At 41.0% G+C, this 25,596-nt stretch overlaps 1 protein-coding gene across 3 annotated transcripts in view; it reads right to left on the minus strand.

Annotated features, from left to right (window-relative positions):
• PDE8B (phosphodiesterase 8B) overlaps window positions 1-25,239 on the minus strand; it is a 247,221-nt gene extending 221,982 nt beyond the window's left edge. For all 3 annotated transcript variants that reach the window (XM_054684286.2, XM_054684284.2, XM_517695.9), the window contains exon 1: window positions 25,057-25,239. In XM_054684286.2, coding sequence (XP_054540261.1) covers window positions 25,057-25,092 — 36 coding nt within the window. In that variant the 5' untranslated portion in view covers window positions 25,093-25,239. The remainder of the gene's footprint in view (window positions 1-25,056) is intronic.
• Between the last annotated feature and the right edge of the window lie 357 nt (window positions 25,240-25,596).

Below are 25,596 nucleotides of genomic sequence, written 5' to 3' on the forward strand. Positions count from 1 at the left end.
ATATAAATATTACTATTTATAGTAATATAAAACCTAACAAAACAATGTTAGGTTAAAAATAGATACGTACATAGATTGATTACAAATATAGACAATGTATGAACATATGTGGAGGTTCATAAGTGAGTATAAAGTGGTGTAGACAAGAAACGACAAATTTATTTTTCTGAAAAACAGTTTCAGTGCATAAAAAACCATGTAAATGAGTAAGTGTAATATTTCCTAATTCTCTCCACAAAAAGTATTTAGGTAACTCTATTTCCTTTTATGGATTTCCATTGATTTTTTTTTTCCTTTGGACAGAAGGTAAAAGATGGAAAATAAATTTAAAAGGGAGAGAATCAGAGATAGGTGGAGACAGAGAAATGAATGCCTACACATTTATAAAGGAAACCTCACAGAACCAGACACCCAGAGAGGAAAAAAGAAAGTGAGAGACAAAGAAAGCCATGGGAAGCCACTTTCATGGTGAAATAGTCCTACCAAGTGAGTTTACGGAGACAGCTCTTTCAAGACAGTAAAAATAAGCTGTATTTTAAACTATAGGTGCATCACTTCTTGGACCTTTTGCCATAGGCCAAGTGAAACTAAGGAGAGGATTTGGCCCATAGAACGGTTTTCTCTTGCCAGTTGTAGAAAATGCAAACAGAGAATGTGTAGGAGGAGAGTCAGCCAACATCTGACTTCCTTAGGTCAACATCATGAAACTTGGAGGCCACCGAGTGCTGGGTCCTGAGTCTGCATAGTACAAAAGTGATCTGTCCTTCCTGTTAACAAGCACCCCACAGGGAGGGGCTGGATTAGCCCTGCAGAGAGACTCCAGAATGCTACTCACCTCCAGAACTTTGGAGCCCAATAGTCAGGCTAGGAGAGATGGAACATTCATTTCCTAAAGTCTTACAAATACATTTCACAAAAGCATCAGACATAAAAGGATATAGAAATGAAACACAAGGGGCAGTCCTACTCCAAAGGAACTTATAGAGCAATCAGGCAGACAGGACTTACACGTGAAAATATAGTACGATCCATGAGTGTCAAGGGGCCAGAACAAAGATGAGAGGTATTGTCAATTCTTTGATAGTAGTTATGGTCATTGGGAAGGGAAGAAGGGGGCATGTCAGTTGGGCCTCAACAAGAACTTTTCAATCACAGGAACAGCATGAACAAAGGCACAGAGGCAGAGCTAAACTTGGTGGCACCAGAAGGCAGTGAGCAGACAGGGTAACTAGACAGTGTCTCCTAAGGCAGGGATGATAACACCGGAAGAAGAAAAAAGAAATGAAGGTGGAAGACTCTGAAACAACTTCTCTATGTAATGGAAGTCACTGTAGGTTCTACCACCCTTAAGGAAACATCCTGTGTGAAAATCTAGATTTAGAAAACAAATCCATTGTCTTGCAAAAAATATTGTTGTTTGCCAAATGATTAACATGAATACTTTTTTTTTTTTTTTTTTTGAGACAGAGTCTCATTCTGTCACCCAGGCTTGAGTACAGGTGGTGCGATCTCGGCTCACTGCAACCTCCACCTCCCAGGTTCAAGTGATTCTCCCGCCTCAGCCTCCCAAATAGCTGGGAATACAGGTGCCTGCCACCACACCCGGCTAATTTTTTTATATTTTTAGTAGAGATGGGTTTGACCATGTTGGCCAGGCTGTTCTTGAACTCCTGACCTCAGGTGCTCTGCCTGCCTCGGCCTCCTAAAGTGCTGGGATTACAGGCATGAGCTACTGTGCCCAGCCTCCATGAATACTCTCACATAGCACTTTGAGGTTTTTAGGTATTCTTAGTCAAGCTACAAAAAAAAAAAAAAAACGAAGTCAGGGTACAAATTATTAATTCATACCAATTTTTTTTTTAACATTTACAATCTATAAAGCAAGGCACAAGGCACATCTGTTTCTAAATGAGTGTGAGCTTTCCTAAATGTCTCGTGGGCAATTTTTTAAAGTTCAGGTTTCTAAGCAGGCCCTCTCCTGCCTGCATGCACACCTTGCTAGGCATATCATCCATTCCAGAAGATTTCATTACACTAATATGATGCTACATACATCCATTCATTCAGTAAATGCTTACTGAGTGGCTACCGCATATCACATGCTAACTAAGCACTGAGAAACAAGACAGAAACAGTCCCTATTTCTATGGAGTTTAGGACATTAGGGGGAGTTGGAAGGACAAACAAATTCTCTGGTAGTGATGAAGGTTATATAGGGATTTAAAATATGTTGATGTGATAGAGTGAGACTGGGGTAGGACGATGAAAGTTTTCTCAGAGGACGTGAATTTAAGCTAAGATTCCCAGAAAACTTTATCAAAGGGAATATCATTCTTTTTCCATCCATCCATCCATCCAGCCAGCCAGCCATGATGCCATGAGAACATGGTTTGAGCACCACCACTGTGCCAGGTGCTGTGAGGGATACGAAGAAGTAAAAGACTTAGTATTTGCCCTCAGACAATTCAGTTAGGAACACAGACATACACACAAGAGAATTGCGTTAACATTTGCTTTGAAAAATTAATCCAAGCCCAGAGAGAAAGATCACTGTGGGTGGAAATTATCCGGGAGATGCCACTGAGGAGACAGAGTATAGCTCTTGGAAGAAAGGGCAGTATTTGAATAAGTGGGAAAGAGGACATTCCAGAGAGAATAATGTGTTTAAGGCCTAGAGGTGGGAACACTTGCTAAATGCTTGAAGAACAAAGAGGCAGATGACTCAAAAAGGTTTGTGGTATGGAAGAAGAGAATAACATTATTTTGGCTGACAAGGGAGACTATGACCAGGGAGCCAAATGCCAGACTAAGCAGTTTGGCTAAATTCTAGTCATTAGAAATCACTGATGTTTTCAATAAGACTGTAACTTTAAAATACAGCTGACCCTTGAACAACACAGTGTTAGGGGCACCAACTGCTACACAGTCGAAAATCCACATGTTACTTTTGACTCCTCAAAAACTTGACTACAGGCCAGGCACATTGGCTCTAACCTGTAATCCCAGCACTTTGGAAGCCCAAGGTGGGCGGATCACTTGAGGCCACTTTCACATGGTGAAACCCCATCTCTACTAAAAATAAAAATTAGCCAGGCATGGTGGCACACCCCTGTAGTCCCAGCTACACAGGAGAATCGCTTGAACCTGGGAGGCAGAGGTTACAGTGAGCCTAGATCACACCACTGCACTCCAGCCTGGGCAAGAGAGCGAGACTCTGTCTCAAAAAAAAAAAAAAAAAAAAAATTACTAATAACCTACTATTGACCAGAAGCCTTACAGATAACATAAACAGTCAATTAACACATATTTTACATGTTATATGTAGTATATACTATAGCCTTACAATAAAGTAAGCTAGAGAAAAGAAAATGTTATTAAGAAAAACATGAGAAAAAGAAAATATATTTACTATTCATTAAGTGAAAGTGGATCATCATTAAGGTCTTCATTCTTTTCATCTTCATGTTAAGTAAGCTGAGGAGGAAGAGGAGGAGGGGTTGATCTTGCTGTTTCAGGGATTGCAGAGGCAGAAGAAAATCCACATGAAAGTGAACCCACACAGTTCAAACTCATGGTGTTCAAGAGTCAACTGTACTATTTTACTGAAATGAATCCAGTTGCATATTCAAGAAGGACTGGTGAAGCAAGTCAGGAATGAAGATCAGTAAGGATCTATAATAACCCAGGAATGGGATAATAGGGATTGTTCTGTACTGAATTGTGGCCTCCCAAAATTTGTATTTTGAAGCCTAACCCCCAGTGTGGCTATATTTGGAGACAGGGCCTTTTAGGAGGTCACTAAGGTTACAAGGTCATAAGGGTGGGGCCCTAATCCAATAAGACTGGTGTCCCTATAAGAAGAAGAGACAGCAGAGATTGCCCACTCTCTCCTGCATGCACACAGAGAAAAGACCACACAGAGAGAATGCACCACCTGCAAGTTGAGGAGGGAGGCCTCACCAGACACCTACCCTGCTGGCACCTTTACCTGAGACTTCTAGGCTCCAGAATTGTGAGAAAATAAGTTTCTGTTGTTGAAGCCACCTAGTCTGTGCTATTTTATTATGGCGGCCCTAGCAAATACAGAGACATTGAGTAGATGGAATTTGTAAAAACAGAAAAAAAGGGTGGGGAGGGGAATTCCATGGACCTTACTGAAAACGAATCCTTAGGATCTGGTGCCTGATTAGATAAGGAGCCAGGGAGCCAGTGATATCAAAACTGATTGCAAAATTTCCAGGTTAGATGTGTAGGACAAAATGCAAATGAGATTGGGGAGCACTTCCAGGAGAAATAAGCTTTGTCTATCAAGGGAATTCTTCATCTGGATTTGCACTTTCTGGGACCCAGAATCTTGAGTCTAGAAACCAGAAAGTGTCCACCCAAAGCCAGTGCTGACACTGAACTCTCCCCAGAACATGATTAGAATGTGAGAGACATGAGGCCAGCAACCTCTTTTGTGTTTGCTGCTGGATCTCTAGTACTTGGAACGAGAAATGGTACATGTTCAATATTTGCTGAACCAATAATGAGCCTTTATGAGGAGGACAGATAGATATGTCAGCCTTCAGGTCCTCTTTACTGACAAACGCACCATCGCCCTTTTCCAGGGTGGCTAAGTAAACAGTTTCTGCCAAGACTTCCTTGGGCTTCCCCACAGTCAGGCCTACGCAGTGATGCTAGTTTTTTGCTCCATGTCTGGATTGCTAAAGTCAGCCTTTTGATACTCTTGCTTCAAGAACTGCTTTTGAGCCCTGGGATCTTACTTCTTAACTAGCTTAAGGTGCCTCGAGGCTGCAGCTCTGCCTGAAGGCCCTGCTTCTTTAGTACCTTCTGCAGTTCTGGTTTCTTAATCTTCTTACACTGTGGCTGCTAGGGCTGTGAAAGGAGGTGCTCTGGAAGCTTGTGGCAGAAAGTCTCTCCCTTCTTGGGGTTTGACATTTGCTCTGCAGCATGGCACTTCCCATGTCACACCATTAAACATCTCCAAGGCAACAGTCACTGGGGGCATGACTGATTACTTCTTCATACCTCATATTTGAGGCTTATAATATCATAGACAGAAATAGATTCAGTAAGATGTGAGAGAGCTTTCCAGGGTACTTGACACTAGTGGCTATCAAACTTTAGCATATACCAAAACTGCCTAAACACAGACTGCAAGGCCTGAGAATTTGCACTTCTACATAATTCCCAGGTGATGTTAATGCTACTTACTCAGGGATCACACTTTGAAAACTACTTCTGTACACGTAGTAAGATATTGCAAAACAAAAACAATGACAAAGAACAGAACAAAACAAACAAAATTTTTTTTAAAAAAGCCCTTCACCTGTGATGTTTCATTTTCTGAAACAAAATATAAGGTTGTGAATTTTAGGATGTCTGCAAGCCTCACAAAACCAAGGACTTCTAAGGACAGGTTTTCAATAGTCCCCTTTACCTTTTCTGAGATGTGGGAGTGGGGCTAGGGGAAGGAGAGGCTTATTTGTAGAAGTAAACTTAATGTTTAAATACACACCAGCAGAATGATATAAATTTCCAGTACAGTACTTGCTTTTCTTTTTCTTTTTTTTTCTTTTTTTTTTTACTATATAGAGTTTAAAGCTGAGAAGACAAAAGTCCCATTATGTTTTAAGAACAATAAATAAAGTTCTAGGAAGCAGAGGTCTGGAGGACAGGGCAGGGGGAGATACTGTAAATTCAATGCAGTTTAAGTACACAAAACAGATACAATTATTTTCAAAATACTGGCAGAAAAATAATAACAATGGCTGCTACTTCGGAGGTAGCTTACTATGTAACAGTCGTATACTTTACATGTTTATCTCTATATACTTCTCTTGTGTTTTTACCCTTTAGATATGAAATCTTTCAATATCTCCTTTCTGTTTACCATTAACCTGAACACCCACCTAGCTTGGCTAGGTAATTACTTGCTTTCTCTTGAGCATGAAGTCATCAAACTTTTACAGGTTATAAATATCCTACATAGGCCTCTAAAAAAGAAATATGGCTAATGCTACATGTACTGCATTTCTCATGGAGATCTAAAAGACAAGGTTAAGATCCTTCATAACGGGGGATCTGATCTTTTCTAAATCACCAACATAAACATCAACTTTAAAAGAAAAGAAATAAACCTCAACTCTTTAGACTTTTAAAGTGAAAGTGACATGTTAGGTGATACATGTTATGAGAATTGTTTTTTGTTATTAAATTAAGAAATCAAGCTAGTATTTAAGATTTTCCTTCTCCTAACACTTTTGTGAGACAGAAGTATATACATTTATAAGTCATTTGAAGTACTAAATTACAGAAAATTCTGTAAGGAACTCAAATCCCTTACATACTCGTACGGTTCAGATGGCATGAATTTTCACACTGATTACATTTTTAATAGCCTCTGTTTCCCACTGTATGTTCGAGTGAGTATAAAGCAATGATGTTAGAGATGCCACATCTACAAGTAATTCTCACTTTTAAGAAATGGTGGAAGCAAGCCTTGAGTGGCTGTTCTTAGAACTCCAGCTATAAGGGACTTAGAAACTCCCCTGGAAAGGTCTGAGAGCCATTTCGTAGCCTAAATCCTGTATCAAAAAGTCACATTAGCCCTATTTGAAGTGGGTGTGTGGGAAAAGACGAATAAGACATAGGGATCACTATGGGAAAACAGACAATTCTGCAACAAAAACCAGAAACAATGCAGTATAGTTCTCACAAATTTATTTGGAATATCCATAGTTTTAAGTTGTAGAAGAAGAATGGAGAAAAAAAAATGTCCCAGAAGACATCTTCAAATAGAACAGCATTTTCAGAAATGGCAACCTTTTGGATAGGATCATGAATAAAAATTTGCAACATGGACTTCTGATGAATAATCAGGGACCAAATTTACCCTCCTTCCATTAACAACTAGAAAATCAGATAAAATGTGTGAAATAACTATTATCAGACATTGAAAAATAGGTGGCTCAGGACTATAATTCATAAGAGAAGGGAAACAGATGGAATATACAATATGACTACCCCAGCTTTCACCGTGGAGGCAAATTCAATGTCTCATAGAAGGAAAGGAGTTCAAGGCAGAGCACAGTGGTTTCACTGATGTGAGAAGACCAAAATCATGGCTCAGACAGGCTTTTGTAGCTGGGATTTATGGGGCAGTATTTCAGAAAGAAGGAAATACTTATGAAAGAAACATAGACGGGCACTTGAGAGTTTAGTAGGTACTAAAATATGTATGAGTAGGGTGAAATTCCTTAGACCAGAAACAGAGTGACTGAAAAGCTGTAAGCAAACAGTTTACAGAGCTCACACAGAACTAGGAGCTATCCAAGTTCTACCAGCCAAAAAGGATTGTCTTTCTTGGTCACTCAGGGCATTCAGTAGAGAATCCAGTTGGGTCATACCTTAATAAAAAGATTAAAGAATCCCTAGAGAAAATACTGCAGACCTACCTTTAAAAGCTCAAAAACAAACCTTGAAAGGATTAAATGGAACCAAAATTAACTTGTGTACCAAAACAAAATCCAACACTCATTAAAGAAAGACAACAAAACTTAGACATTCACAATGTCTAGCATATAATCAAAATCACTAGATATCCCAAGAAGCAGGAAAATGTGACTAATAATCAAAAGGAAAATCAATAGAAACAGAAATGACAGAAATTCGCAGACAAGAACATCAAAACAACTGTTATAATTATTGTCCAAGTATTGAAAAAAACAAGCATTGTGAGAAGAGAAATGGAAAATATTAAAAAAGAATCAAATAGAACTTCTAGAAATGAAAAATACAAGTTCTGAAATGAAATGGTCACTGGATGGAACTAAAAGCAGATTAGACACAACGGAAGAAAAGATCAGTGAACTCAAAGACATGCTAATTAATTAACCAGGAGCTGGTTTTTTGAAAAGATTAACAAAATAGATAGACCGCTAGCCAGACTAATAAAGAAGAAAAGAGAGAAGAATCAAAGAGACACAATAAAAATGATAAAGGGGATAAAAGCTTATGTTAGAACAGAAAGTGGGTCCAAATCCAATAATCTAAGATTCTACCTTAAGAAACTAGGGGAAAAAAAAAAACAAATTAAATCTAAACTAAAAAGAAAGAAGGATATGGTAAGTATAGAAACAGAAATTAATACATAGTAAATAGGTAAACAATAGACAAATGCAATAAACAAAAAAGCTAGGCAAGATGTGGTGGCTCACACCTGTACTCCCAGCACTTTAGGAGGCCAAGGTGGGTGGATCACTTGAGGTCAGGAGTTCAAGACCAGCCTGTCCAACATGGTGAAACCCCGACTCTACTAAAAAAAAAAATTTAAATTAGCCAGGCATGGTGGTGGATGCCTGTAATCCCAGCTACTTGGGAGGGTGAGGCAGGAGAATAACTTGAACCAGGAGATGAAAGTTGAAGTGAGCCGAGATCATGCCACTGCCCTCCAGCCTGGGCAACAGAGTGAGACTCAATCTCAAAAAAAAAAAAAAAGTTTTTTTTAAAGGTCAGAACAATAGATAAACCTCTAGCAAGACTGGTCAATAAACAAAGATAAAATACATCAATTAGTGTTATCAAGACCCTAAACTATTAATAGGAATAATAAGGGAATATTAGAAACAAATTTATGTCAACAGATTCACAATTTAGATAGACATTTCCCTAGAAATATCCAAAAATATCCAAAGAAATACTCAAGAAGAAATATTTTAAAATCTAGATTTCCCTCTACTAAAGAAGTTGAATTTGTGTTTAACAGCCTGCTCACAAAGAAAACTCCAATCCTAGAAACATTCTCAGGTGAAGTCTACAAAATATATAAAGAAGAAATAATACTAACCCTACACAAACATTTCCATAAAATTGAGCGTAGGAAGCCCTTCACAGCTTATGTTATAAGGCCATCATTATCCAAATACCAAAGACAAGGAAAAAAAGATTTTGCAAAAAAGGAAAAGTGCAGATAAAAATACCCCTAAACATAGACACAAAAATCTTTAACACAATTGAGCAAACCAAACCTCCAGAAATAGAATAAAAAGGTAGTACACCATGACCAAGCGGTTTTTATCCCAAAAACACAAAGTTAGTTTCACATTCAAAAATCAATCAATGTGCAAAAGAATGAAATTGTATTTTTACCTCATCCCATGTACAAACTAACCATAAAACATGTTAAAACTAAACTTAAAAGCTAAAACTATAAAACTCTCAGAAGAAAACACAGGAACAAATTTTCATGACCTTGGATTTGACAATAGTTTCTTAAATATGATACCAAAAGCACAAGCCACAAAAGAAAAACTAAACTGGACTTCATCAAAATTAAAAAGTTTTTGTACATCAAATGACACTATCAAGAGAGTAACAACACAATGCAAAGAATGGGAGAAAATATTTGCAAATCATATATTCGGTAAGGGTCAAGTATCTAGTGTATACTAAAAAGAAAACTCTTATAACTCAACTACAAAAAAATGAACAATCCAATTCAAAAAGAGACAAAGAACTTGAATAGACATTTGTACAAAGAAGATATACAAGTGGCCAAAGAGCACATGAAAAGACGCTCAACATCATTTGTCACTAGAGAAATACAATTCAAAACTCCAGTGAATTGAAAACTACAGTTGACCTTTGAACAACGGGTTTGAACTTTGTAGGTCCACTTACACGCAGATTTTCTTCTGCCTCTGCCACCCCTAAGATAACAAGATCACCTCTCCTCTTCCTTGTCCTCTGTTTACTCAACATGAAGACGACAGGAATGAAGACCTTTATGATGATCCACTTTCACATAATGAATAGTAAATATATTTTCCCTCCCTTATGATTTTCTTAATAACATTTTCTTTTCTCTATACTTTATCATAAGACTATAGTATATAATATATATAACATGCAAAATATGTGTTAATTGACTTTTTGTTATTGGGAAGGCTTCTGGTCAACAATAGGCTATTGGTCTCAAGTTTTTAGGAAGTTCAAAGTTATATATTGATTTCTTTTTTTACTGTGCAGGGGGTCAGCATCCCTTACCCCCACAGTGTTCAAGGGTCAACTGTAAAATGAATGTAAATAAAGTCAAAACTACAGTGAAATGTCCCTTGAAATCTGCTAGGATGGCTATAATTGAAAAAAAAAAGTGTTGGCAATGATATGGGGAAACTGCAACCCTTAAACATTGCTGTTGGGAAAGTAAAATGGTAGAATGCTATGGCTTGAACGCATCCCCCCAAAATTCATGTGTTGGAAAATTGATGCTTAATGCAACTGTATTGGCGGGGGGCCTAATGGCAGGTATTTGCCCTCATGAATGGATTCATGCCATTATATAAACGACTTGAGGCTAAGTTCAATCTCTCTTGTACTCTTGCCCTTCTGCCTTCTGCCATGTGAGGGCATGTGTTTCCTCTTCTCTGGAGTATATAGTAAGAAGGCCCTCAATGGATACAGGCACCTTGATCTTGGAGTTCCCAGCCTCCTGAACTGAGAGAAAATAAATTTCTGTTCTCTTAAATTACCCAGCCTCAGGTATTCTGTTATAGCAGCACAAACTAAAACATAATGCCAGTGTGGAGAACAGTTTGGCAGTTCCTAAAAGGTAAAGAGAGTTACCATATGACTCAGCAATTCCACTCCCAGGCTTATACCCCAAAGAACTGACAACAGGTGTTCAAACAATAACTTGTACTTAAATGTTTAATAGCAGCACTATTTACAATAGTCAAAAGGTAGAAGTAGTTCAAGTGTTCATCAACAGATGACTGAATAAACAAAATGTGGTATATCCATACAATGGAATATTATTCAGCCATTTAAAAAAATGAAGCACCAATACACGCTATCACATGAATGAACCTTTAAAAAATGCTAAGTGAAAGAAGCCAGACACAAAGGCCACTATTATGATTCCATTTATATGAAATATCTAGAATAGGCAAATCCAGAGACAGAGAGCAGGTGCTTGCCAGGGGCTGGGGAATGTAAAGTGACTGTCAAATGGTCATGGGGTTTCTTTTTGGAGTGATTTAAAAAATTCCAGAACTTGATAGGGGTGATGGTTCCACAACATTGTGCACATACTTAATACTACTTAATTGTACACTTTAAAATTGTTACAAATCTGAATTTCATGTTATGGGTATTTTACCACAATAAAAAAGTCAATGTGATTCACCATTGTAAAAGAACAAAGGAAAAAACAAACATCATTTCGATAGGTGTAATAAAATCTTTTGACAATTCACTTGTTATTTACAATAAGAATTCTCAATAAGTAAGTCGAGAAAGGAAACTTTTTTTAACCTGATAAAAAGCCTATGCAAAAACCCTACAGTAAGCATCATACTTAAAAGATTGAATGCCTTTCCCCTAAGATCAAGAACAAGACACAGGTGTGCACTATCACCAAAGCTACACTGGGGGCTCTAGCCAATAAAATAAAGCAAGAAAAAGAAGTAAAAGATACAATCTGGGAAAGAGGAAGTAGAATTCTGTTTATTCACAGACAACATAATTGTACACATAGAAAATGCTAAAGGCTACAAAAACAGCTGCTAGAACTAATAAGTGAGTATAATAAAATCACAGGATACAAGGTCAATAAACAAAAGTCAATTGTATTCTATATGCCAGCAATGAACCATTGGAAATTGAAATACAAAATACTACTTACAATAATATTAAAAAGCATAAAATTTTTCTGTAGACCTTCACACTGAAAGCTATAAAACACTGATAGAGAAATTTAAAAGTCTAATTAAATAGAGATATACAATGTTCTTGTATCAGAAAGCTCCTTATTGCTGAGATGTCAGTTCCCCCTAAATTGATCTATAGATTCAATACAATTCCAATCAAAACCCAACAGGTTTATATCTGTAAAAATTGACAAAATGATTATAAAAATTATGTAGAAATGCAATTGACCTAGAATAATCAAATGAATTTTGAAAAAGAACAAAGAAGACAAACAGTGCCTGATTTTAAAATTTAGTACAAAGCCACAGTAAACAATACAGAGTGGTATTGGCATAAGGACAAACAAATAGATCAATGGAATAAAATAGTGTCCAGATACAGACCTATGCATATAGGGTCAATTAATTTTCAGTAAAAGTACCAAAGTAACTTAATTTGGAAAGTATAGTCTTTTCAACAAATGGTGGTGGAATGACTGAGTATCCAAATGCATAAACAAAACAAGCAAAAAAAACAAAATCCTTCCACCCTTACTTTACACCATACATGAATATTAACTTGAAATGGATCATAGAATTTAAGAAGGAAGCTTCTAGAAGTAAACATAGGAAAAAATCTTTGTGAAATTGAGGTAGGCAAAGATTTCTTTAAAAGAATTTAAAAGGCATGAACTATAAAAGAAAAACGATAAATTGCAATTCATTGAAAATGTAAAAGTCTGCTCTTTTAAAGATATCTTCAAGAAAATAAAAAGGCAAGCCACAGACTGGGAGAAATATACATCCAATGACTTGTATCTGGAATATATTTTTAAAAGTCTTACAAGTCAATAATCAGAAGTCAAACAACCCAATTTTAAAAATTGGGCAAAATATTTAGAGCAGATACTTCATAATACAAGAAATAAAAATGGTCAGTAATCATATAAAAAAGACTCAGCATCAATTAGTCATCAGTGAAGTGCAAATAAAACCACAATGAGATACTAGCATACAGCCACTAAAATGGCTAAAATGAAAAAGACTGACAATACCAAGTGTTAGCAAGATATAGAACAACTGGAATTCTCGTACATTACTGATGGGAATGTAAATTACTACAATCTCTTTTAAGGACAGCAGTCTCTAATATTTTCTTATTAAAAACATACACTTACCATGGAAAGGTGGAATTTCATTTCTAGGCACTTACCCAAGAGAAATAAGAACATAATGGAAAATGGCCAAAGGCTTATCTATGGACGTTCATAGTAGCTTTTAAAATAATAGCCCCAAACTGGAAACAACCCAAATGTTCATTAGTAGGTGAGTAAATACACAAATTGTGGTACACCCATAAAATAGACTTCTACTCAAAGATGAAAAGTGACAAACTACTGATATACACAACAACATGTATGAATCAAAACCTTATACTGGGTGAAACAAGACAGACACAAAAGGTTATGTGTATGATTTTATTGACATGAAACTCTAAAACAGACAACTCTAGTCTAGTGGAATGGAAGGAAGACGCTGGTTACTTGGGGTCTCTGGTGGGGGTTGGGAATTGACTGGGAAGGAGCACATGACTCAGGCTGATAGAACTGGTCTATATCTAGACTGTGGTGGTGATTATGTGGACACATTACAAGATGACTTACTTTGTCAAAACTCATCAAACTGTACACTTTAAAATAGGAGTCCCCAACCCCTGGGCCATGGACCCATACCAGTCCGTGGCCTGTTGGGAACTGGGCCACATAGCAGGAGGTGAGCGGTAGGCCAAGCAAGCAAAGCTTCATCTCTATTTATAGCCACTGCCCCTCACTCACATTACCACTTGAACTCCGTCTCCTGTCAGATCAGTGGCAGCATTAGGTTCTCATAGAAGTGCGAACCCTACTGTGAACTGCGTATGCAAGGGATCTAGGTTGCACACTCCTTATGAGAATCTAATGCCTGATGATCTGTCACTATCTCCCATCACCCCCAGACAGGACCATCTAATTGCAGGAAAACAAGCTCAGGGCTCCCACTGATTCTACATTATGGTGAGTTGTATAATTATTTCATTATATATTACAATGTAATGATAATAGAAATAAAGTGCACAATAAATGTAATGTGCTTGAATCAACCCGAAACAATCCCCACCTTCGATCTGTGGAAATATTGTCTTCCACAAAATTGGTCCCTGGTGCCAAAAAGGTTGGGGACCGCTGCTTTAAAAGGTATATGTTTTGGCTGGGCACAGTGGCTCACGCCTGTAATCCCAACACTTTGGGAGGCCGAGACGGGTGGATCACGAGGTCAGGAGACTGAGACCATCCTGGCTAACATGGTGAAACCCCATCTCTACTAAAAATACAAAAAAATTAGCCAGGTGTGATGGCGGGCACCTGTAGTCCCAGCTACTCGGGAGGCTGAGGCAGGAGAATGGTGTGAACCTGGGAGGCGGAGCTTGCAGTGAGCCAAGATCATGCCACTGCACTCCAGCCTGGGCAACAGAGTGAGACTCCGTCTCAAAAAAAAAAAAAAAGATATGTTTTATTGTACATAAATATTATACGTCAGTAAAATTCATTTTTAAAAAAACTTACAACATTTACCTCATGTTATGGACTGAAGTCTGTCCCCCAAAATTCCTAAGTTGAAGTCCTAACTGTCAATATGACTATATTTGAAGATAGGGCCTTGAGGGAGTTAATTAAGGTTAAATGAGGATAAAGATGGGACCCTAATCCAATAGGACAGTATCCTTGTGGGAAGAGGAAGAGACACCATAGAGCTCTCTCCATACATGCACAGAGAAAAAGCCATGTGAGGACACAGCAAGAAAATGGCTGTGTGCCAGCTGGGAAGAAGGGCATCACCAGAAACCAACCCTGACAGCACCTTGATCTTGGACTTCTAACCTTCTGAACTGTGAGGAAATGAGTATCTGTTGTTTAAGCCACCCAGTGTGTGGTATTTTGTTATGGTAGCTGAAGCCGACTGATATACTGGACCACCAAGCATAAGATAATAAATTCACCATCCCTTATGAATCATATTATTCTTGGGCCTACTTTGTCTTCAGCCAATTAAAACTTTCCTAGAGCATATACTGAGAGACAGAGGTTGTTTTAATTCTGCAAGGGAAGGCCTCAGCCAACAGTTCACACAACCAGTTCATGTGCTAGAGCCAAAGTGATGAGGAGAACACAACTTTTAGGTCTGTAAAAGCCATGATTGACACCAGTCAGACCTTACCAGGGCCAAGTGAAAGGAAGAGACAGGAGCACCTCCATCACACTCATCTGTGTGTCAGATCAGATTTCAGTGAAGCAATTGCTTTCTCTTGGCTTCTCATTGAGCCTCACTTAGTACTGGCCACTAAACTATAGACTGTAGACGTCTTTTTCTCTTCTATTATCCCATTTATCAAATAAATTCTGCAACAGATGACTGCATTGGTTCTCATCTTTCCACTAATTATGATTCATTTATTAAGAGTAATATTTTTCAGCTAACAAACTAGATCTACCCCTCTACTTTAGAGCTATCTTAGCGGCACTCCAAGTTTGGTTATGAAGAAAGGCTTCCAGAGGGAAAGCAGCCTTTATTTTGACCATGGCATGTTAAACTGTTGCAGTCAAGGACTGGCCTTAGAACTCCCTGGAAGGTTTTCCCCTCCAGGGAAACCAAAGGGCATTTTGGCACTCAAGAACAAAGCCAGACCACAATCACCCTTGATAACAACCAGGTCAGCTGACTCAACTCATGGAGAAGAATTAATAAGAACATGGGCAAAGGACAGGCACCAGGTGGCAAGCCCGACCAATGGGCTGATGGTAACAACTCACACCGTGTTAGTGCTGGAAGGGGCCTTAGAGATATTCTAATGTCACCCTAGATCTTTTCTCCCTCCATATTCCATCTGCCTGCAAATCCTGTTAGGTCCACTTACAAAACTGATTCAGAATCTGACCATTTTTTGCCATCTTCACTGCTACCATTCTGGTCTAAGCTGCCAAAACCTCTTGCCTGGATGACTGATGGTCTCCTAGCTTCACCTGGCTTCCCTCAGGCTATTCTCCATAAGCAGCCAGGGTGAGCCTCCTACAAACTGTCAGACCCCCCACTTCCCATCTGACCTGGTCTTTATAGCCGACCACAGTCCCTGAGCAGCCTGGCTCTCCACAACCTCTCTGCCCTCAGCTCCTGCTGCCCCTCCTGCTCACTTCCTCCTGCTCCAGCAGCCTCCTTGCTGCACCATGGGCATGCCGACATGCTCCTTCAGGGCCTTTGCACCCACTATTCCTCCCACTTGAAATATTCTTTCACAAATATCCAAAAAATTTCACAAATATCACTCCCCACTTCCTTCAGGCTTCAGCTCAGATATTACATTATCAGGGAGGCATTCTCTGACCATGCTATTTACTATGGCAATGTTCCCCACCCCATCCTGGACAGTTATTATTGCTCTTTCCTGCTTTATCTTTCTTTCTGGTGCTCACCACATCTGACACTTGCATCCTTTCTCCTCTCCCTCTTCTTCCCTTTCCTCTCCTTCTCCTCCTCTCCCTTCCTTCTTGACTTTATCCCCACACTTGAAGGTAAGCCTCAAGAGAAGATCTTTGTCTGGCATATATTAGATGCTCACTAATTATGTGTTGCATGAAAAATAGAAATATGTCCTTTAAGGATGACAAGTCAGAGTGGGGAAGCAAGTGTCCTAGGCCGCCTGTGTCCTCCCCTGCTGCTCACAGCTCTCATTGCCTTCCAGATTTCAAGCCTAGGGAAGAGGGGGTGTGAATGACAGCAGTGCTTGCTGTAGTGCAGAGAAAAACCCTGCAGACTGGGCAAATCCCTAGAAAGGCAGAGGGAAGGGCTTAGGGGAGAAAGAGAAGACCAACTACACCTGGGCCAAAGCAAGAGGCCATCTAGGTGTTTGAGACAGGCAGGAGCAGATAATGTGGTGGTCCCCAGCCTCTTCTCCCTTCCCCCAGTGAGGGCTATGCTTTACCCTCAGACTTACTCATCAGGGTACCAGCTGAACTGGTACGGAAGCAAGATATTGATTCTCTAAGCCTTCAGGTCACCCATTCAGCATTTGGAGCAGACACAGAGCCTTGTCCACTGACTCAAATGTCCTAGACATTACATTGTCCTCTGTGTGTTGTGATGCACAGGGTTGAAATACACTGCTTTATCCTTCCTTCTACTCCCTTCACTATTTCCTCCCACTCCTACCTTCCTACTTATTTTCCTCTTGTGCAATCCTTGCAGCCGTGAGATCTTTTCTGCAGTTGCAGAGATCAGTGGGTGAGCTGTGGTCTTTCCAACAGAAGTTATTCTCACGATATGAGTGACAGCACATTGAGAACCCCCAGTGCACGCCATATTTAAAGATCCAAAATGCCCTTCCTTAAACAGAAAAACTTACCCAAGAAAAGATAGATTGTGAAAATACTTCAGTGGCCATTGTCCCCCTGAAAATGCTACTCTGGAATAAAACTGGGTGTTTCCTCTTCAAGATGTGAAAATGAGTATTGCAAAACGATGCACTTTAAACAGGAATGCTGTTCAATGGCTGTTTGACAAAGATGTTCATAGTAAGCCCTTTATCAATATTATTCATCTCAACCTTCCTAATATCATTCCATCGAAAGCCAGGACAGGATCTAGAACTCCTCAACTTTCTAAAGTACTCTTAGGTTACTAAGAGGGTCTTTTGTGAAGTTTTCAAACAAAGATTTAATTAAAAGCTCTCTGAGCAAGTTAATTTTCCTATTTCAATTGCATGCTATTCCAACAAAGATGGTCTTGAATTTATTTTTTAATACTAACTGGAACTAGAAAATAGATGCTAAAACCCTAGAGAAGTCATGTTTTCCTACTCTTTAATCAGCCATGGCCTCTTAAACAGGTATACAATGATAAAGAGCTTGTGATAAATACATTTATTAAGTCACTTACTTTCTTAGTAATGTCCTGACCTTAGTAACACCCTTCATAAGTTTCACTCAAAAGGAGTAATATTTACAATGGAGAATATTGGCTGGCCACGTATGCTAGATGGTTGCTTTTTCATTTGTTTATGCCTCAGTGTAATTGTCTTAATCTTCTAGGGAAAAGTTTAAAAATTATTTCGAAGATGAAAACCAAGGCTGGAGTCAGACAACACCAGGGTCAGGGAATGCACACCTTGGTATGGGTAGGAGAAAGTAGACTGCTTGAGAGATAGAAGCTCTGGATTCTAGTCCCCTCTTTGCCATTTTTGCCATATTTCATCAAATCTAAAATACCACTAATTGTAGGGAATGCCATCACTTTATGTATCACTAAGAAAAGAATGCTGCCCATCAAACAATGACAGTCCTACAAGATATGAAAATTGCTCCCACTGGCTGCTCACTGCTTTGATTTTTTTTTTCATCTATAGATTAGGCTATATCTCCTGGCTTCAGTTTAGTTACTTGACATGTAAGAGGTAACCCCTTTGCACATCTCTCAATATTGAAACATAAATCTAGCTGTAGGTACTTGTGGGTATCTTTTCTTCTTTAAAAGCACTTGGCTGCTACTTTGCAAAACAAACAAGCAAAGAAAACTGAAATTGCATCATCCCTCCAATGCCAAATATTTGCCTCATCAATATCAAATTTATCCCCATGCTCTATTTCCTTGACTCCCCGTGTAAACAATAACTTTTGTGTCAAGGCCAAATCATAGTGTAACCTTTGTGAAGTCATCTTAGCCAGCAATTAAACTAAACACATGTATTATCAACCATGCACCTACTTCAACAAATGTTGAAAACATAAAAAGCTGAAACTGTGTACACTGTGTACATATTCATAGACAAATCCATTACAACCACTGCCTGGCTGACAGCAATTTATAAGAAGCTGTCCCACCAGCAGCAGTGATCACAGATTCAGACTTGTAATCAATTCACAAGACACAATAGGTTTTAATCTATCACTGCCTTTATTTAGCTTTCTAGTAGAAAACAGAACGGGAAACACAGTTTGCATAGTATCTGCTATCTCGTAGGAAGGCCCAGCAACTACCCACAGTTGCAGAGTCTTGGCCTCCCCTCTGCACACTATGGTGCACATAGTTGCCAAAGATGAAGAGTGTGGTTCACCCTACCAAGGAGAAACCACTGCTTTGGTTTCCTTCTGGATTCTTTATTGCTCCAATCATGGAGGCCCAAGGCCACTGGGCAACTCATAGTTCTTCCAATCCTAATGCAGTCTCAGGAATCAATAGTTTTGCAATAATCAAGACAGATAATTCACCTCAGGTACACAGCAATCCAACTGCTGTGTTTCCAAGAAAAAGATGGCATGAGAAGGTAAGTCTGCAGTCATCTTCCCAGGCAGGTCAACGGGAAAAGGTTGCAGGCCTAACTCTCAGGTATTAACACATCCTGATTCCAGGGTCATTAAAACAGGAGAGGAAGAGGGTGCCTCTTAGAAAAACTGAAATGCTGCTTTTCCAAATCAATTTAACTGCCAATTCTCATTGTCTTAACTGTAACAAGGATAATAATTTTAAGGGGCTATTTAAGGGGATAGTCTCTTGTGTTCCTTTTGGCTGTACGATCTAATTAGGAACCTATGACTTTAATATGCGTGGGCTGTTGGAGCTTTAAAGTGGTAATGCAATTACTGCCATACTAACAAATACATGCTTCCTGGGCACACCTGGGAAGCCCTGGGAGCTTGTGTGGCAGAGCCTCTGGGTTGTCTGGGATGCTGGGACACAGGCTGGAATGCAGGACACTGGGTGTGAAGGGCTCCATGAGCTTCTGAAGCTGCAAATAATAATAGCCACCATTTTTGACACCTAGTCTGTACCAACCACTTTACATAGATTATCTCATTTAATCAGGACAATAACCCTGCAAGGGAAGTATTACTATTCCCATTTGACAGATGAGGAATACTACTGGCAAGCAATGGAGCTGGGATTAGCACCCAGGCAGTCTGCTTCAGAGTTGGTGCTCCTAACCCCTAGGTTTCCCATCTCTAACCCACAGCCACTCGGCTTCACATTACAGTCAATGCCATCAATAAAATTTGCTTGATGTAAGTAGTAACATTGGGCCGCTTTAAATATTACCCAGGGAATTCAGAAAAATAACAGTTTTGGGTTAGGAAATGGCAGGGGGTGGGGGGACAGGAGGAGATGGATGTGAGGTGAAGAGGAAGATGACTCCATAACATGGCTCAGTAACCTACAGGCCCCCTCCAATGAAAACAGCATGACTACATCTCAGGATGTGCTGTCTGACAGAGACAATGTGTTATGGGCTGAATTGTGTTCAACACAATTGTTAGGTTGAAGTCCTAACTCCCAGTACCTCAGAATGTAACTGTATTTGGAGATAGAGTCTTTAAAGAGGAATTAATTTTAAATGAGGTCATTAACATGGCTCCTAATCCAATATGACTGGTGTCTTTGTAAGAAGAGATTAGGACATAGACACACAGAGGGAAGACCATATGAAGACAGAGGGAAAAGATGACCGTCTACAAGCCAAGAAGAGAGGTCCTCAGAATTAACCAATGCTGCTGATACCTTATAGTTCTGAGGCTTTTAGCCTCCAGAATTATAAAGAAGTCAATCTCTGTTGTGTGAGCTATCAGTCTTTAGTACTTTATTATGGCAGCTCTAGCAAACTAATACAGAGTGCTATGTATTTACCATTTTCTCTTTCTGGACACACTGAAAAGCATTTCCTTGTCTCCACGCATCAGGTTGAGGTCTGTGTGACTAGTTCTTACCAAAAGACTGTAAATACAAGAAATATGCTTCATTTCTGAGCCAAGGCATTTACAAGCAGGTGTTGATTCTCCACTGTCTCTGTTTCCTCCCCTGCCATAGGACCATCAAGACTGCATGTTCTAGATAGTGCAGTTACAAGATGGCAGAGCTCTGATAGCCTGGTGCCCTGAGTGCCTCTGTGGAGCAGGGCACTCTGCTAACCTGCTTTGGACATAAAATGTGAGTGACAAATAAATCTTTATATTTTATTTTTATTTTGAAAAATTTAAAGAAGGGTCTCACTATGTTGCCTAAGCTGGTCTTAAACTTCTGGCCTCAAGCAATCCTCCTGCCTCAGCCCCCTAAAGTGCTGGGATTATAGGTGTGAGCCACCATGCCCAGCCTCTTTCTATTTTTTAAGCTACTGAGGTTTCAGGGTTGATTTGTGACTGCAGCATAGCCTAGCCACTTCTCACACATAAAGCTACCTCAGAAAAGCCAGGGTACCAAAAACAGATGTTTCAGGAATTCATGTGATATTAGATAAAATCATACTAAGTTGTTGTTTTTGTAGGCAAAAAATGGTCAAATATGGACAGTTTCATTTGTGTGACCTCTAACTGCACATATTTGCAGACCCTTACGGTTGGAAAAGACCTTGGCAACCAACAAGTCCTACCATCCATAGTTTTTAGACAATACTTCTGAGACCCTCTCAGATTAAATGATTTATCAAAACTCCAAAAACATGTTAGTGGAAGAATTGGACCCCAAATCAGAAATTACATTTCATTTAAGGAAGGCAAGTTAGCAGTATGTATTTAAAAGTATATATCTGGCCAGCACGGTGGCTCACACCTGTAATCCCAGTACTTTGGGAGGCTGAAGTGGGAGGATCGCTTGAACTTAGGAGTTTGAGACCAGCTGGGGCAACACAGTGAGACTCTGTCTCTACAATAATTAAAAAATTAGCTGGGCATGGTGGCGCACGCCTATAGTCCCAGCTAATCCGGATGCTAAGGCAGGAGGACTGCTTGGATGGGGAGGTCAAGCCTGCAGTGAGCCAATAATGCACTACTCCCCTCCAGCCTGGGCAACAGAGGGAGATTCTGTTTTTAAAAAAAAAAAAAAAGTATGTATTTAAATAGTAACCATGATCTTTCACATAATAATTCCACCCCTAGGAACAGATTCACCAGAAATATCTAAACAGGTATGCAGAAATATATAAATAAATGGATCCACTGTGTGATCTTTCACAAGTACTGTATGTGACTGTGAAAACTGAGAAATAATCCAAATGCCCATTCACAGGGATTGGTTAAATAAATTACGGTTTACCCATCTGCTCTCAAGCCTACAGAGTTAAAAATAAAGGAGTCAATCTCTTTGCTGACATGAAAAGACACCCAGATCATGTTGATGAAAGCAAGAAAGTCCAAGTAGAAAAAGAAAAGAAAATTATCACTCATAAAAGATTTTTAAATCTCTATGCACTGAGGTGTATAAAGCATCTGACACGTAGTAGGCACTTTTTGCCCTCCCCTTTTCTTCCTTCTTGCATGTCGCTTGGATCATTGTAAATACACCCAGCTGGCTGGTTCAGCTCCACCACCTACTAGCTGTGTCATCTAAGATGAGAAGCCTCAGCTCTCTCATTTGTAAAATTTAAAGAAATAGTAGCGCCCAGGCACAGTGGCTCATGCCTGTAATCCCAGCACTTTGGGAGGCCGAGGCGGGTGGATCACGAGGTCAGGAGTTCGAGACCAGCCTGACCAACATGGTGAAACCCTGTCTCTACTGAAAATACAAAAATTAGCCAAGCCTGGTGGTGTGCACCTGTAGCCCCAACTACTCGGGAGGCTAAGGCAGGAGAACCACTTAAACTTGGGAGGCAGAGGTTGCAGTGAGCCGAGATCAAACCACTGTACTACAGCCTAGACAACAGAGCAAGACTCCATCTCAAAATAATAATAATAATAATAATAATAATAATAGCCCATCCTTCAGAAGGTGTTGATAGGATTACATGATAGTGTTTACATAAAGAGCTTAGTCCAATGCCTAGCGCCTAAGTACTTAAAAAATTTTCACCATTATGTTGATATTCATCTCTGAAAACCTGAAGAAACAAGGTTCTTTGTGGCTTTTTAATATCTTATAATAATTATCTAGTAAAAAAAATTGTCATCCTGCTTATTTCCCTTCCTAAAGCTAAACTAAAAAGCTAAAGAGCAGTGTTATCAAAAAAGCAAATACATAATATATTGAATTTAAAATGTGTTTATTAACTGATTCTCCATAAATAAAAATAAGATGTGTATATAAAGTAAAAAAAAAAAAAGCAGTGCTTATCTCAATAAGCTCTGGCAATTAGGCATCCAATATTTAATACAGCTTTTAAAGACAATTTAACTATTTCATTACCAAACTGATAAGCTGCTTTTCTGAGAAGTTGACATTAACTGAGTCATTCCCAGGTAAGTCAAGGTTTATCAGATATGATGTAAGTGGCCTCCATGAGCTCTGCAAGACACTGGGCTGTCTTCCACTGAGGGGTTAGTGTGGGGCTTCCCCTCTACTCATGCCTGTAACAGGGAGGTTGTGGCTGGAATCTTTCAAATGCACAGAAAGGATGTCTTCCAGGATTATATAACCAAGCTCAAACTTTACCAGGACTTTCTATGTGAGATCCTTCCCAGTGCATTCTAAGCATTAACTAAACCAGTCAGGCTTACTTCCACCTATCTTTAAGCCTGAATGATTTGTGTAGCCCTATGAACAGATTGGAATTAAAATTCAATTCACCCACTGATCTAGTATCTCTTCCGTCCATAAACGCTCTTTGGAACCAAGTACAATCTGTAGCAAGAATGCAAAGAACTAGTGAGCATTCACAGGCTAAGTCTGGCAGATTACTGCCAGAGTGGAATCCAGAATTAAAGGCTCTGAGCCTTCCTGGCAGCTGAGGCCAGGACAGGTTGTACCGCTTGCCCTGAGTTTCACAACTGGTCAGTGGTACCACTGAGCTTGGAATCCAACTCCCTGGCCTCCCAATCCACTTGCCACTGCTGATGAATTGTCATTCTTTGTTTTTGCTTCTTGGAAAACCGAACCTCTACAAAGTTAAAATAACTTATTCAAGGTCAAGAGGGCAGTCAAGTAGAACTGGCAATGCGAACTGCTGGGTTATAAAATCCGAGAGGGCGGGTCCTCTGGCCCTCGCCTCCCCTGGGGACCTTGTGTAAATGTTTTCGTTGATTGTCTCCCAACACACAGTTTAGAGGAACTCTCTCTTCTAGGTTAGCACTGCACGTCCAACTTCAGGTTCAGACAGAAGCACTTGTAACTATCAGAGCCAGCATGCCCCCAGCCACCCTGACCTCCCGACCGACCGTCCATGGAAGGCAGCCTGGGCAAATAACCACCACTCAACTGCGGAGGTCTTACAGTCCTAGTAACTCACACCTCGCCGCCAGCAGTGTTTTTCTGGAGCTGGCAACCTGGGGACGGGTAAACTGGTGTCAGATTGAGCCAGAAGCAGAATGGATGGGCACAGCTAGTCTTGAGGGTATAGAGGAGCCTGTGGACGGTTCAAGGCTTCTAGCCAAGCTTTTGTAAAGGCTGCTGCAAGCCTCACCTCTCCCAACAGTCCTTAGGAGCACAGCTACTTTGATCCTTGTAACTAGGTGCGTTTCAGAGGACACTCTGAACGCCTAGCGGAACGCCCCCAAGTTGAGTGGCAGCGCCGCCTGCGCAGCTTCCCCCTTGCACTAAGCGTCCCTCCCTACCACAGACTGTTCTCCCAGGCACTTTCCTGCGACCCCGCAGCGTGGGACCCTTCTTTGTACACACGTTCCAGCTCTTCCTTTGCTTTGCTCCACCTCCAAACATCCCTTCCCACAGGGGATGAGGCGGGTGGTTTAGTCCACGCTCCGTCTATTCACCCAGCTAGCGTTGTCCCTAGAACTTAGTGCAAAGGTGAGGGTGGGGATGGTGGTGGGGGTGGGGGTTGGGGTAGGGGTAGGGGTAGGGGTGGGTGCCCCATTGCAGAGTCCCGAGCGCTGGAGCTAGGCACTGAGGTGCGCGCGCAAACACACACACACACACACACACGTGTACACACCCCACGCTGGGGCTGCCGGCGACTCACTACTCAGAAGGGGAGGCAGCTTTGCAGCCACTGGAAGCACGAGGAGGAATGCAGGGGCCCCACCGTCCCGCGCCGGGGAAGCGTGGAAAACACCAGGCGCAACAGGAGCCCGAGGAGCCGGCCCGACGGAGAAACAGGTCCAGCTCCTGCTGAGAAGCGCCAGGTGGACGCGAACGGCGGCTGTCTGTGGTCAATTATTATTGGGAATAATAAACCTGACGGTTACACTAGACGCTCGAGGTGCTTCCCTCCTGGAAAGGAAGGAGGTAGTTGGCACTGGGACACGCAGGGACTAAGGGCGAAAAGAAAAGAAAAAAAGCCACCCTAGCACCTGTGTGTCTGAAAGGGGGCCCTGAAGCCGGCTCTGGGCTTGTGCCAGCGGCCGGGTGCCCAGGTGTGAGGGGGCGGCCGAGGGCTGCGCGGTCCCCCGCGCTGGGGGCTCACCTGGCACGCGCTCGGTGGGCAGTACAGCTGGTCCATGCCGGCGGCGGGCGGCTCCTGGGCGCCTTGGTGGTGCCCGTGCCTGGCGCCTTAGCCCCGCACAGAGGGCACCGGCCTGGCGCACCCTGCACCCCACTCCCTGGGCCTCGTGCCCACGTGAAGGCTCTGGTTGCTCCGTGGGACTCTGGCAGCGAGCCTGAGCCTCCGCGCCTTCACTTTCCAGACGCGTCCCCGGGCCGGCGGGTGCCTGGGTCCTAGCGCCCCTCCCGGGGTGTGGAGCCAAGACTTTGAGCCCGCTGAGCTGCTCCGCTCTGGGCAACACCTTCCTGGCCCCTCGAGGGAAGTCCAGCCTCGCTGGAGCTGCCAAACCTGGAGCCTTTCTTGGGACTCAGGATTCGGATTCCCAACACCCCCTTTACAGGTCTCCACTTTCCTCTCGTTGGGCCTTTGCCCCCAGGAAAACGCTGAAAGATCAGATTTGCCTGCAGCCCTCAACTCACAATCATATACACTATAATTTTAAAGAGATTTTCAAGTTAGAGA

Source organism: Pan troglodytes, chromosome 4, assembly GCF_028858775.2.
Source record: "Pan troglodytes isolate AG18354 chromosome 4, NHGRI_mPanTro3-v2.0_pri, whole genome shotgun sequence".
Taxonomy (NCBI): domain Eukaryota; kingdom Metazoa; phylum Chordata; class Mammalia; order Primates; family Hominidae; genus Pan; species Pan troglodytes.